Genomic DNA, 12838 nt, shown 5'->3' with positions numbered 1-12838 from the left:
AAATGAGTGGCTGCTAATGAGTATGGATTTCCTCTTGGGGTCATGAATATGTTCTCAAAATTGATTGTGGTGATGATTGCATAACACTATGAACCTACTAAACAACACTGAATTGTACACTGAAACAGGTAAATTCTATGGTATGTGAATTTTATCTCAATAAAAATTTAAAAAATACGAACTTTGGGTCATCATTTATATTTTCTTAGTAGATTGTTTCTTCATTGTTCACTATTATAAATAATACTCTGAAGAAAAGTCCACATTAAAAAAAAATTGTATAGGTACCGACTTAACATGACTCTTAATTTGGTAATTCTATACTAAAAGCAGGTTAATTATGCTATTTTCCAAAAGCCAGAATCAACATAAAATACTGAACTAAATGCCTTGCTTCTTCATTCTGTATGTAAAAATATAAACTATTGCCATCACTAGTAATTATCAATTAGATTTCTACGCAGTTCAGTTTAGCATCATCTCTCTTAAAAAGTTTAGTAGAAAAATAAACATAAGACTGCTTTCAATAGGGAAAATGTTAAATTAAGCAACTTTATAATTGCAACATTTAAAATTTAAGATCCATTTTAAAACACTTTTTTTTCCTTACTTTTCAACAGGTAAACAAAGAGGCTATTATGTTCTTTGTTCTAAGCTATAACTAGAGATATTAATTATCAACTATCCAGCAAATATAAATTTAATTTTAAATATTTGAAATTTATAGTTGATATGTCATGATCTGTAAAACAGAAAGCCCAGTTAGCCAGGATAATTAATTAAAATGTTACCCAGGTAATTGCTTTATTTGGTAATCTGTAGTGTCTAGTGAGCTACACCTAACACCTTAAAAATGTCTAGAACATTCAATGTGTGAGTGCTAAAATAACTGCAAGTTCTGCGTGATATTATTGAAATGGCAGCGAAACCCACTATACCAGAATTAGCATTTGAATCTGTCAAATAACTTTGTTAGTTTACACATTTTGTATTCCTTCCTTACCATTTTATTGAGGTTTGGGGGAAATGCAGAGATAAATACATGTGTTTGTATCTACCATGTTTAACTGGAAATTCTCCTTCTGCTTTCTCAAAATAAAATAAAAAATAACACAAACATTATAATACAGTAGATCTTATTAGCAACCTACAAAAAAAATCAGAAAAATTACTTAGAATTACAAAAAGAAAAATCTCTAGATAAGAGACTATAAATAGTCTACATTTGTCATATTCTATGATTTACATGGCTAAGCTTTTTTTTAAAAAAGGGCTTAGGATTAATTAAACATAGTATAAAGTTTTACCTGTAAGACTCTAAAAGATCCACAATTTCAGTCTGCCCAAAGTGCTTAGCCCAATCTAAAGCCATCCTGCCAAAATTCAAAATAGCAAATTAAGACAGAGAAATAATGTTCTCAAAATTATAAAACTAGTAGTCATTCAAAATTATCCATTCACCCACTAGAGATACACCAGCAATTATTGCATAATAAATAGCTTTTAATATAAAGACAAATATAAGAAATCAAAAAAGATATGTATAGCTATACAAAAATATATAAAGATTGAATGCAGTTTAAAATTTACCAGCCATTGGATGCTTTGCTATGGACATCGGCTCCCATACTAATTAGCTGCTCTACTTGACTTGAAAAACCTCGTCCTGCAGCAACCATCAAAGCTGTTGCACTGGTTTCACTATGTCTATAGTCGACTAAAATAAGGAAAAGATAAATACATGTTATATTTCCAAGTTATTGTAAATTATTTTAATTTTTTTATATTTAAATGAGAGAATTGAGTATCAGAAGAATTAACCTGGGACTTACTCCTTCACCTAACTACATGGTAACAGCATTACATAACCCTTAACTCATATCACAAAGGAGATCTGTTACTGATATGCCCTTAATATAAACAGGATAGAATAGGGAGTTTCAGTCGGGAAGCTGGAAAAGAAAAGATAGTTGTTAAACTGTCTTAAGCTCACCAAGATAATTAAAACAGCAAAGGAAAACTACTAACTTGCAGAACCCTTAATCTTCCTAAATCTAGATATTGCCTTGATCATCACATGACATGATATAATTTAAAAGAATTAAAAAGCTAATTCTCATCAGCAGGTGGTAATGAATGCTTAAAGGTGCAAACAGAAAGTTTAAGACCATTTTTTGTTGTTCTTTTGTTTAGCTTTTATTCCCACATCATTCCATGATATTATTCTCTAAGATTCTTAATGGGAATAACACTGGCAGAAAGTTTACTTTTCATAAAATCCCTCCATGAGAAAAATAATTAAAGTTCTATTGAATTTAAATTCCTTCCTAGAATATATTTCTCAAGCAATGCATTATAATTGCTTAGCAGTAACTTGTTTAAATTACAAAATGGGTAATTTCTGAAAGAGATCACCACTGAAAAAAACCTCTGTAGTAAAATTTAAGATCATTACAAAAGGAAAATTTTAATTTTCCATATATACCAAATTATCCTCATCACTTAATAACACTCTAAAACATGGTATCCATTACTAATATAAATCAATGGTTCTTAAGGTAGGGAAGGAGGCTTTATAAGAGACTTACCTAGGCATTGTATTTCTGAAAACACAGACAGCTACGCCTTACTCCTAGATTCGAATTCAGTAGGTCTGGGATGACCAGGCATATGAATTTTTGAAGAGATTTACAAAGATTATGATCTGTAGTCACTATATGAAAATTACTGTTTTAATTAAATATTCAATTAATGGCCTTAGAGGATAGAAGCAAAATATGTGTATTTTGAGCAGAGGGGTATGAATAAGTGTGGGTGTTTTAAAACATCCAAAAATGTTTTCATCCTTCTCCCTTCAAGAAGTGGGCCTAATTCACTTCTTCTTGAGCAAGAGCTGCACTAAGTGACCCACTCTAATGAACAGAATAAAGTAGAAGTGATGGGGTGCAATTTTGGAGACTAGATCATAAAAGGTACCTACAGCTTTCTGCTTGCTTTTTCTCCTTCTCTTTTGAATCATTTAGGCTGGGAAAAGCCAGCTGCTACATCCTGGGAAGAATAAGGCAGCCCTATGGAGAGGTGCAGGTTGCAAGAAAATGAGGCCTTCTGTCAATAGCAGGGATGAGCTGAGGCCTCTTGCCAGCAGCCATGTGAGTGAGCCTTCTTGGAAGCAGATCCTACAGCTCCAGTAAACCTTCAGATGGCTACAGCCCCTGACAACAGCTACCACATGAGTGAGCAGGAGCCAGAATCACTCCCAGATTCTTGACTCTCAGAAACCCTGTTAGATAATAAATGTTTTAAGTTATTAAGTTTGGGAACCATTGGTTATGCAGCAATAGATGACTAGGAGAGTGAGCATGACAAAGAATGCCCAGTCTTACTAAACTAGCTAATTACTAGCTGCTTCCACAGGATCATACAGGGAAAATGATGGCATTAAAAAGAAACCTATGAAGCCCAAGGTTTCCTGGATCACAGGAAGTAATTGGCAGCTCTAAAGCCAATTAAGAGTTGAGATTTTAGAAGAGAAATAAAGAGATGGAAAGTGAATAACTGTTCATAGAGCTACGATAACATTTTAGTTTATTTCACAAGGCTTAAGACATTAGAATGTTGGGCTCTGGAAAATGTCCAATAAAACTATAAAGAAGAGGGACATGGGTCCACAGGATGACCATCATCAAAGTAACAGTCTAGTATTCACTAAAGGAATATCTAGGAAGAGGGTCAAAGATAATATATAAATACTTAAAAGTGCTTTATAAACATTTTATAGCAACCTGTCTCAGAGTTCAAATTTCCTAACTTTCAGGTAATATTTTTAAATTGTTCGGAGTAAATATTTTTTTAAATAACAGGAAAAAAAAAGATTGCCAGAAAACTAGAGATGAACAAATGTCCATATTTCCAAATACAAAAAATTACTTTTCAAAATACAGATTATTTTTTTAAATCAATGACAAGCTGAAGAAAAAATAGATCAGTAGAAGCCAAAATACATTTACAAACAACAAGAAATGCCAAAAGATCTTCATTTCTTTCTTAAGAGGTTTGTTAGATTAATGGATGTGTGGAATTATAACCACTTGAACAACCACACACACATGTTGACCTAAAAGCCTTTTGTAGCACATACACAGTGCTTGGTCACTGACCCAGGCCCCTCAAGTTAATAAACTGAGAAAGTTTATTAATATACTAGGTAAAATTAGAACTAAAAAAAAAGTGGTTAAGCAGAGACAATAGGCCAAATCTAACTATAAGGTAAGATTTAAAAGGAATAAATAGAATGTCTTAAGCTCAAAAAATTCAAAACAAGTAAATGATGGAGGGGGGATTAATCACATGTAAAAAACAAACAAACAAACAAAACACTAGAAGTTTCAAAGACAATACGAATCAGTAAGACAACGTGGTTGGCAGTTACACAGACCAAAGTCGAATTAATATAAGTAAAGAGTAGAGGTTTTTAGGCTGATAAACCTACTCTACCCAAAGTTGGTCACTAAGAGATTAACACTCAGGACTGAACATCATGCTTTTTAAAAGGGACAAAATAGAACATAACCAGAGAAGGTGGACAAGGACAGGACTAGATATCATGTTATGTTAAAGCGGAGTAGCTGAAGTCACAGGAATGGGCAGCCCAGAAAACAAAACAAAAAAGAGAAAGAATAACTATCTTCATATACCTGAAGGTCTGTCAGGCATAAAAAAATACTAAATCTCCTCATTATCTCTACAGAAGGAGAAAAGGATAGAAGCTATATAGGTAGATTTCACTTCAAAACATATATTTTTTTAAAAATGTCCTCAAGAAAGGTAGTGAGCTTCCTATCACTAAACATATTCAAATAGATTATCATTTGGTAGGATACTTAAAAGTTTTATCATTATTCAACAAATATTTACTGAGTGCTTATTCAACAGTAATTTTCATTTGCAGTTGTGAATCCATATATATGTGTGGCCAACTATATACATTGTTCTGCGCCATTTTATATGAGGGACTTAAGTATCAGCAGATTTTGGTATCCAAGGGGGTCCTGGAACCAACCCCCAAAAAATACGAAAGAACTGTAGTTAGGTTTTGGGGGAATCAGAAGTTATACGAGAATTTTCAACTGAGTAGGGGGTCTGCACTCCTAACTCTGCATTGTTTAAGGGTCAACTGTACACTAAAGTATAATAAAAAAGGTTAAGGAGAAATAGTAACAAAAGGGTTCAATTTTAGTAAAATGATCAAAAAAGACCTCTCTGTGAAGGCAATATCTAAGTAAGAGACCTAAATGAAATAGACATTGGGCCATGTGAGTATCTGTAGGGACAGCATTCCGTGAGTATCTATTAGAGAGAGCATTCCAGGCATAGGAACAACAAAACGAAGGCCCAAAGATGGCAATGTGCTAGAACATATGAAGAACAGCAAGAAGGTAAAGGTGGCTAAGCACAGTGAACAAGGAAAAAGGGTAGAAAATGAGATCAAAGGGCAGTTAGAGACTAAATCAGAGAAAGGACTTTTTTATTCAATAAAAATACTTTTGCACATAATTGTCATATATTCACAGACCCCACAAAACTATTCTGGATATAACTAGGTTAAGAATCCCTGATTTAACAACATTTATTTATTATACTACGCTAATAAGAAGATCCTACTTGTGCATTTGAAATAAGTACTCCAAAAGAACGTATTATTATTTGTGAATAAAGAATGTAACACATACAATTTGAATTAAACTAAATTGCCACCATAAATAACTGTAAGAGTAATAAAAAAATTGTAAATAAGTTACACTTACCACTAACATTTTCAGTTAGAATAAGGTGAAAAACCTGAGCAAAGGCATCAACATCTTTATGTAGCCATATGTCAGAAAGACAAGCATCCATTTCCTTTATTAACCATGGTTCAAGGCAATTCACATCTTTTTCTGTCTTTAAAAAAAAACAAAGATTATAAATTACCTAACAGCTTAACCTTTGCTTGCAAAGAACATGAGATGGCCACAATGGTCACAAGAACTACTAACCACATGATATTATAGCGTAGGCTTTGACATAAAAGTTTCTCATCTCATCATAAACATCACTCACAATAAAAGGTGTGATTGAAATATACGGTGAATGTTTCAATAAAAAAAATTATTACAGTAAAAGACACATTGCCATTAATGCCCCTCAAACTACTCCCCCTCGCTTCGACTTATCCCATCATTCTTACCACTTTCTGAAGCAGTTCTGGAAGTCCTCTTTCATGAGTGTCTTTAGTTGCACTGTCATGGCTGCCTCAATGTCCTGAATCGATTCAAAACGTTTTCCTTTCATGGTCATTTTGACTTTGGGGAAGAGCCAGAGGTCTCACGGTACCAGATCCAGTGAATACGGTGGATGAGGATACACCACTTTTTTTTTTTTTTAAGCTGAGCCATCCTGCCACCTTTTGGCAGCTCAGCAGCTGCTCAGCTCGGGCCAGGAATCGAACCACTGTTGCTCAGAGCTCAAACTCTTGAGCGAGCTCTTAACCAACTGAGCCACTCGGCCGGCCCACCATTTTTTATTTGACAGAAATTGCCATACCAGAAGTGAAGTGACATGGAGCATTGTCATGATAGAGCATTAAGACATTCATGAAAGAGGACTTCCAGAACTGCTTCAGAAAGTGGCAAGAATGGTGGGATAAGTGTGTTTGAAGTGAAGGTGAATATTTTGAGGGGCTTAATGGCAATGTGTGTTTTACTGTAATAATTTTTTTTATTTAAACATTCACCATATCTTTTATCACACCTCGTATCTTATTCTTATATTCATCGTTTTATCTAAGAACGAGAATGTTCGTCAACAAAGGAGTGTGATCCAGTCAAAATATTAACTAAGTATGCTTCTGACAGGATGTTGTCCAATGTACACCAGTGATTCTCTCTCCCAACTGCACATCAGAGGAACCATGACCTGGAGCTTTTCAACACTGAAGCCAGGTCCCATCCCAGAGCTGAACATCAGAATCTCTGGTGATGGAGGCCAGATTCCATATGGCTTTAACAGTTCCTTAGGTAATGCTAATGTGCAGGCAGGCTTAAGAACAACTAACTTAATAATCAAAATGCTGTTCCTTGAACCAAATGGATGTTCCCTATACTAAATAATTTTAAACATTCTTTAAAAATATTTTTATAAAATTATGTATAGTTCATTTGGATACATTAGAACTATAAACACTGGTAGAAAACTGCAAGCATATCTGCATTATGTAAGTTCTCATGCTCAAAACAGTTAAACTGCTTTTCTAAAAAGTGCATAGTCCCACCCATATTCTTCATCATACTAATCACCAATGCCTTTAAAAGAATTCCAAACCGAATAAAAAACAAGCAGCATCCTAGGAAATCAGCTAGTTCCTGTTTTCAAACAGACTCCACAAAACCCTAGGTAGCAGAGGCCCCACCTGAGGATGGAGGTGGAGAGTGATGGATGAGCCAGCAGGACTTCTAGGAAATATTTCATTTGTAAAGATTTTGTGACAAAATTGAAAAAAATGAAAAAAGAGAAGCAGCAGCTGATTTGGTCTATAGTGGGTAATTGATTTTATAAAGTCACATAGCTGGTTGGCTGTGGAAACACCAGTATTGATTATTTTCTCTAATACCAACAGTCTTTTCTCAATTTTCTCCTAATTTAGCTGATCTTACATTGTTTAGCTTATAGGCTCTTAAACATTTTAGCTCATAAGCTCTTAAACTTTTGAGATGATAAAATATCAAGCAATAACGTATAAGCATAATATCCGTGATTATTTTCTTCAAAAAATTTGGAGAAAATGTTGAAATAACTTAAAAGTTACAATGAAACAATAAAAGATGTTACATCATCTGCAAAAATAATGTTAGAAAGTATGTTAGAAAATTGTTCTGAAAAGTGTGCTGTAGCCTAAAATAAACTAAAAGAGTTATACTTTAATAATGCAGTAAAATGTCATATCATAAGATGTTCTTTAAACTACAATTTTCACTCAAAATATCAGTGTAAAACCAGTGAGACCTTACCAACTGACTAAAGACAGCATCACCGCCATCATCCAATAAATCATACTCTTCAGTCACATTTGGAACAGTTCTCTGCCTCTGAGATTCAGGCTTGAAAGTATTCTCTTGAGCTGAATACCATTCTGTAAGTGTGGTTTGTTGTTTCTCCTCTAAATTAATTACCAAAGAAAATAAGTAGATAAATTATTTGCTTTTTAAAATATATGTTTTAAAAACTTAAGTGAATCTGAAAATACCTAAAAATTGGTCTTATTTTGAATTACTTTTTAAAAATATATTAATTAGGAACATTCAAAAATATGTTATGCTAAACCATAATGACACATGAAACTGCTTAAAAACCTCATTTATTCATCTATTAGTAAAAAATTTACTTCTAAGTCCATAATTTAAACAACAGTGTTTTAGCCATACAATAAATAATGTTTAAATCAATGAGTAATGTTCACATAGCGCTTTGTAGAAAATCATTTATTGAACTCCTGCCACCATACTAGTTGTTTGAGATATAACAAGTTATATACAATTTTCATCTTCAAAAGTTTCAAGATCTAGGAGTTTTACAATTTACATATTAGTGATTCAACACTGCACAGTGAAATAGACATTGCTAATTGCTTTTTTTTTTCAAGTGGAGATTCCAAAGTTAAGGTATTTGTCCAAGGTCATACAGACAAAACAAAGGAATCAAAACCTGAAGCCAAATCTGTCATCATGAATAATGCAGTTAAAAGCAACAATATGAACCTAACCCTAATTCAAAATCTGAGACACAGTATAAGTCATGATAAGAGATGTATTCATAGGCAAATAACACTAAGCTCAAAGCACAGAAGCAATTCATACTATCAAAATTTGAAAACCTTGCCATTTGTATCAAAGATGAGCACATTGCTCACATGCTGCATTTTCACTCCCTCCCACTGGCTCCCCACTCTTGTCCAATTATATATGCTGTGGTTATCAAATGTGTGGCAGCATGTACTCTTCTCTCCATTAAAACAGTGGTTGAATCTTTGAATATAGACATACACAACCTCCTCAATTCAAACATCCACTTTCAATTCCTCACTCTAGGCTATTACTTCTGGACATAAACCAAAATGCATAAGGTACATTTGGGACAGTATTCTAATATTATACAGTTATACACAAGAGAGAAATACTTTCAAGTGTCCTTGTATCTCCATAGGGTAACACTGGAGTACTCTGAAAATTTAATAGGAATAGTAATTTTCTTTCATATTTGTTTGATAAAAAGCTTACCTCGCTGTTTTTCCTTTTTGTATTTTAACATTTCTTTGTTTGTGTATCCAGTGGTTCTTAAAATGTCTTCTAGAAACATTTCTTTTACTTCAAATGGTCTTCCCTGTACTAAATAATAGAAATTTTTTAAGTAGCTAATTTGCATGTTAGAGATAATTCACATAAAACATGAGAATCCCAAGTTAATGAACATGAGTATAAAATTCAAAAGCGGTTCAATACGTCAAGTGATCTTCATGATTTTGTCTTTTAAATATAACTTTGATCTTTATTTTAGAAAACTGTTCATTTGCTTTCCCCCCCCCCCAGCGTTTACTATCTACTTATCATGTGTTTGGCATCATGATGGGCACCAGGAATATAAATAGTAAGCAGAAACAGAGCTACCTCTGACTTCTTGAAGCTATAAGCTAGCAGAGGAGACAGACATTAATCCAAAAATCCAGAATATAAATGTAAAAATAGGTTGAGAAAAGTCCTTTGAAAGAGAAAGACAAGATACCAAGACAGTATATAACGGGCTGGGGGGCGAAGGGGAAAGGGGTGGAATGACTGAGTCAAGAAAAGCATCCTCACGAGAAAATGAGGACCAAGGGAAGAGGTACACAAAATAACTAAGCTATATGGAAAGGAAAAAATGTACCATGAAGAAAAAACAGCACATGCAAAAATGCTATAGTGGAAAAGAGTACAATGTTTTCAAGAAACTAAAAGACCAAGCTACTAGTTCCAACCTAGTTGGAACACAGTAGAAGAGAGGGAGTAAAGACTAGATTGTAGTTCAAGATAAGGCAGAAGAAATAGATAAGTCTTAACAAAACTAGTTAGGTCTTTATCCTGAGGTAAAAGTCATTCAAAATTTTAAGCTCAGGAGAATGTTCAACATCATTTTAAGCTCAGGAGAACGTTCAACATCATCGGTACTCTACTTCAGAAAAGACTGTTCTGACTGCACTGTGCTCAATGGATTTTTAAAAGAGTAGTATGGATGGAACAGACCAGGAAGGAGCGAATCCAATGGTTTAGGTAAAGAGAACAATAACTTGAATGAGATTGGTGATAGTAAAAATAGAAAAGAGACAGACTCTACACAGTCAGGAAGTAAAATCCACAGAACTCAGCATTAGGTTGGATATGCAGGAATGATAAAGAAGGAACAATCACAGTTCTTGGATGTCTGGCTTACAAAACTGGATAGATGATGATGTCATACCCCGAGGTAACAAAGAAAGCTGAAATAGGAACAGGCTAGCTAGTGGGAGGTGGGGTTTGGTTTTAGACATGTCAAATGTGAGGTACCAAAATAAGCTTTCAATTAGCAAATGTATAAATTTCGTGTGCCTTATCATCCAAGAATATTATGAGAAGAAAGACTTACAGGTTTGTGACTTAGGTGACTAGGTCAATGGTATAATTAATCAAAACAGGCAATACAAGAGAAGTAGATTCTATAGAAACATTAAGTATGCAGTTTGGGGTACATCAGAAGTGAGCTGCTTATAAGATATCTAAGTCCAAAGCTCTGGAGAACAGTCTGAATTGGAAATAAAGATTCAGGTGTCATCAGTATAAAAGAGAAAGCAGAAGAAGGCAAAGACGAGCATGAATGAGAACTTCCAAGGAAACTAACTGTGTATCTCCAGTTACCTAGTAGAGTGAGCACAGAGCAGGAAAGGAGGAAAACAAAGAAAAAGAAAGGAAGGGAAGGTGAGTAAGGAAATTTTTAAAAAATGGATCAAGGAAATAATCCTAGAAAACATGAATATTTAAGCACCATGCAAAAAGAGAGAAGCCCCAGAGGAAACCACAAAAATGTAGAATGAGACTCGGAAGACAATGCTGTCAAATCAATTGTGGGATCTGAGCATTTCACAAAAAGGGGGTGGTCAACCATGAAAAATACTACAGAAAATTTAAGTAAGATTTTTGTATAAAATTTGACCATAGGCTTGGCAATTAAATTAGTGTCAAAACAATACTGGTAAGAATACACAAATCAACAGCCCTATACACTGCAGAAATGTGAATCATTTAAGATTTTGGAAAAAGTAAAAGGCAAAATCTGTTAAAATTTAAAATAGATACACTGTGGGCCAGCCAAGCGGCTCAGCTGGTTAAGAGTTAGCTTAAGAATGCAAGCTCTGAGCATCAGGGCCGCCAGTTCGATTCCCACATGGGCCAGTGACACTGCACCCGAACTGAGCTGCCACTGAGCTGCCAATAGGTGGCAGGATGGTTCAGCTTGTGAGAGCACGTGCTCCTAACAACAAGGCTGCCTGTTCAATGGTGGGCTACACCAACACACAATTAAGACTGAACTCGGCACCTTGAACTGAGCTGCCAACTGGATGGCTCAGTGGATACAGCATGTGCTCTTTACAAGGCTGCCGGTTCGACTCCCGCATGGGATGGTGGCTATGCCCACCTACAACTAAGATTGTTAATACAGCACCTTGAGCTTAGAGGCCACTAGCTGCCGACGGACAGCCAGATGGCGACTAGCATCCTCCACAACTAAGAATGAAGAACAACTTGGCTGGTCCCCCTCCCCCAATTCCCCAATTAAAAAAATAATAAAATAAGATACACTGTTTTACTTAACAAGTTCACTTTCAAGAACCTACCCATAGAAATAAGAGCATCAGTATATAAGGATATACATACAAGGATGTTCATTACAACACTGTTTTATGGTGGGGGGAAGGGAAGAACTAGAACCAATCTGAATATCCAAAAATAAAGCAATGGTTAAATAAATCATTATACATTCTTATTATGAAATATTAAAACAGCTGCTTAAAATAATGAGCTATATCTGGAACTACTGAACTTGCAGACTGTTCACGATACACTGTCAAATGAATAAGGCAAACTACAAAATAGTGTATGTGCTCATTTTTGTAAAATCAATTTCTGTAAACTTGATATTTGCATACCTTGATGAACATGGACAAGGTAAAAAATAATATACACTAGGCTTTAACATCAATTAATCTCAGGAAAGTAAGACATGAAATAACAAGAGGATGGGGCAACCGTGAACTTTTTTCCTACCTATGTTTTTATTATATTATTGAGGTAAACACACACAACTTTTTCCATTTTTGAAAATTAATAATTTTTTGGACAAGAACAGGGACAAAAGTTAAGTGGCAGCATATTCAGAAGTACATGGGATGTAAGCATGGAAATGTAGACTACTCTTTCAAGGACTCTAGCAATAAAGTGGAAGCTATAGGACAGAATTTAAAAGGGACTACAGGGCTAAAATAAAGATATTTCCTTTTAAGACTAGAGAATTGGCCTCACAACACAATAGCAAAGAACTGTAAATGGAAAAGGATGAAAATATACAGATGACTAATTAAGCATATCTCAGAGGAAACAGAATGGATGCTCTCTACTGCAGAATATTCCTCAATTCTGACTACAATAAATATAATCAAGCCAAAAAGTATTCTTTCATAAAAATTCTTTTTTTTTTTTTTTTTAAGCTGAGCCATCCTGCTACCTGTTGGCAGCTCAGC

At 34.4% G+C, this 12838-nt stretch overlaps 1 protein-coding gene across 4 annotated transcripts in view; it reads right to left on the bottom strand.

Moving 5' to 3' along the window:
• The window catches only part of YTHDC2 (YTH N6-methyladenosine RNA binding protein C2), a 65481-nt gene that overhangs the window by 33797 nt on the left and 18846 nt on the right, over positions 1-12838 (bottom strand). For all 4 annotated transcript variants that reach the window (XM_019659137.1, XM_019659138.1, XM_019659140.1 and 1 more), the window contains 5 exons: positions 9312-9419; positions 8046-8194; positions 5805-5940; positions 1591-1717; positions 1308-1373 (listed from right to left, as the gene is read on the bottom strand). In XM_019659137.1, coding sequence (XP_019514682.1) covers positions 1308-1373; positions 1591-1717; positions 5805-5940; positions 8046-8194; positions 9312-9419 — 586 coding nt within the window. The remainder of the gene's footprint in view (positions 1-1307; positions 1374-1590; positions 1718-5804; positions 5941-8045; positions 8195-9311; positions 9420-12838) is intronic.

The sequence above is a fragment of the Hipposideros armiger genome, unplaced genomic scaffold (assembly GCF_001890085.2).
Source record: "Hipposideros armiger isolate ML-2016 unplaced genomic scaffold, ASM189008v1 scaffold_296, whole genome shotgun sequence".
Classification (NCBI taxonomy): Eukaryota; Metazoa; Chordata; class Mammalia; order Chiroptera; family Hipposideridae; genus Hipposideros; species Hipposideros armiger.
The sequence above is the reverse complement of the archived record's forward strand: the minus strand, read 5'-3'. Positions and strand labels throughout refer to the sequence as shown.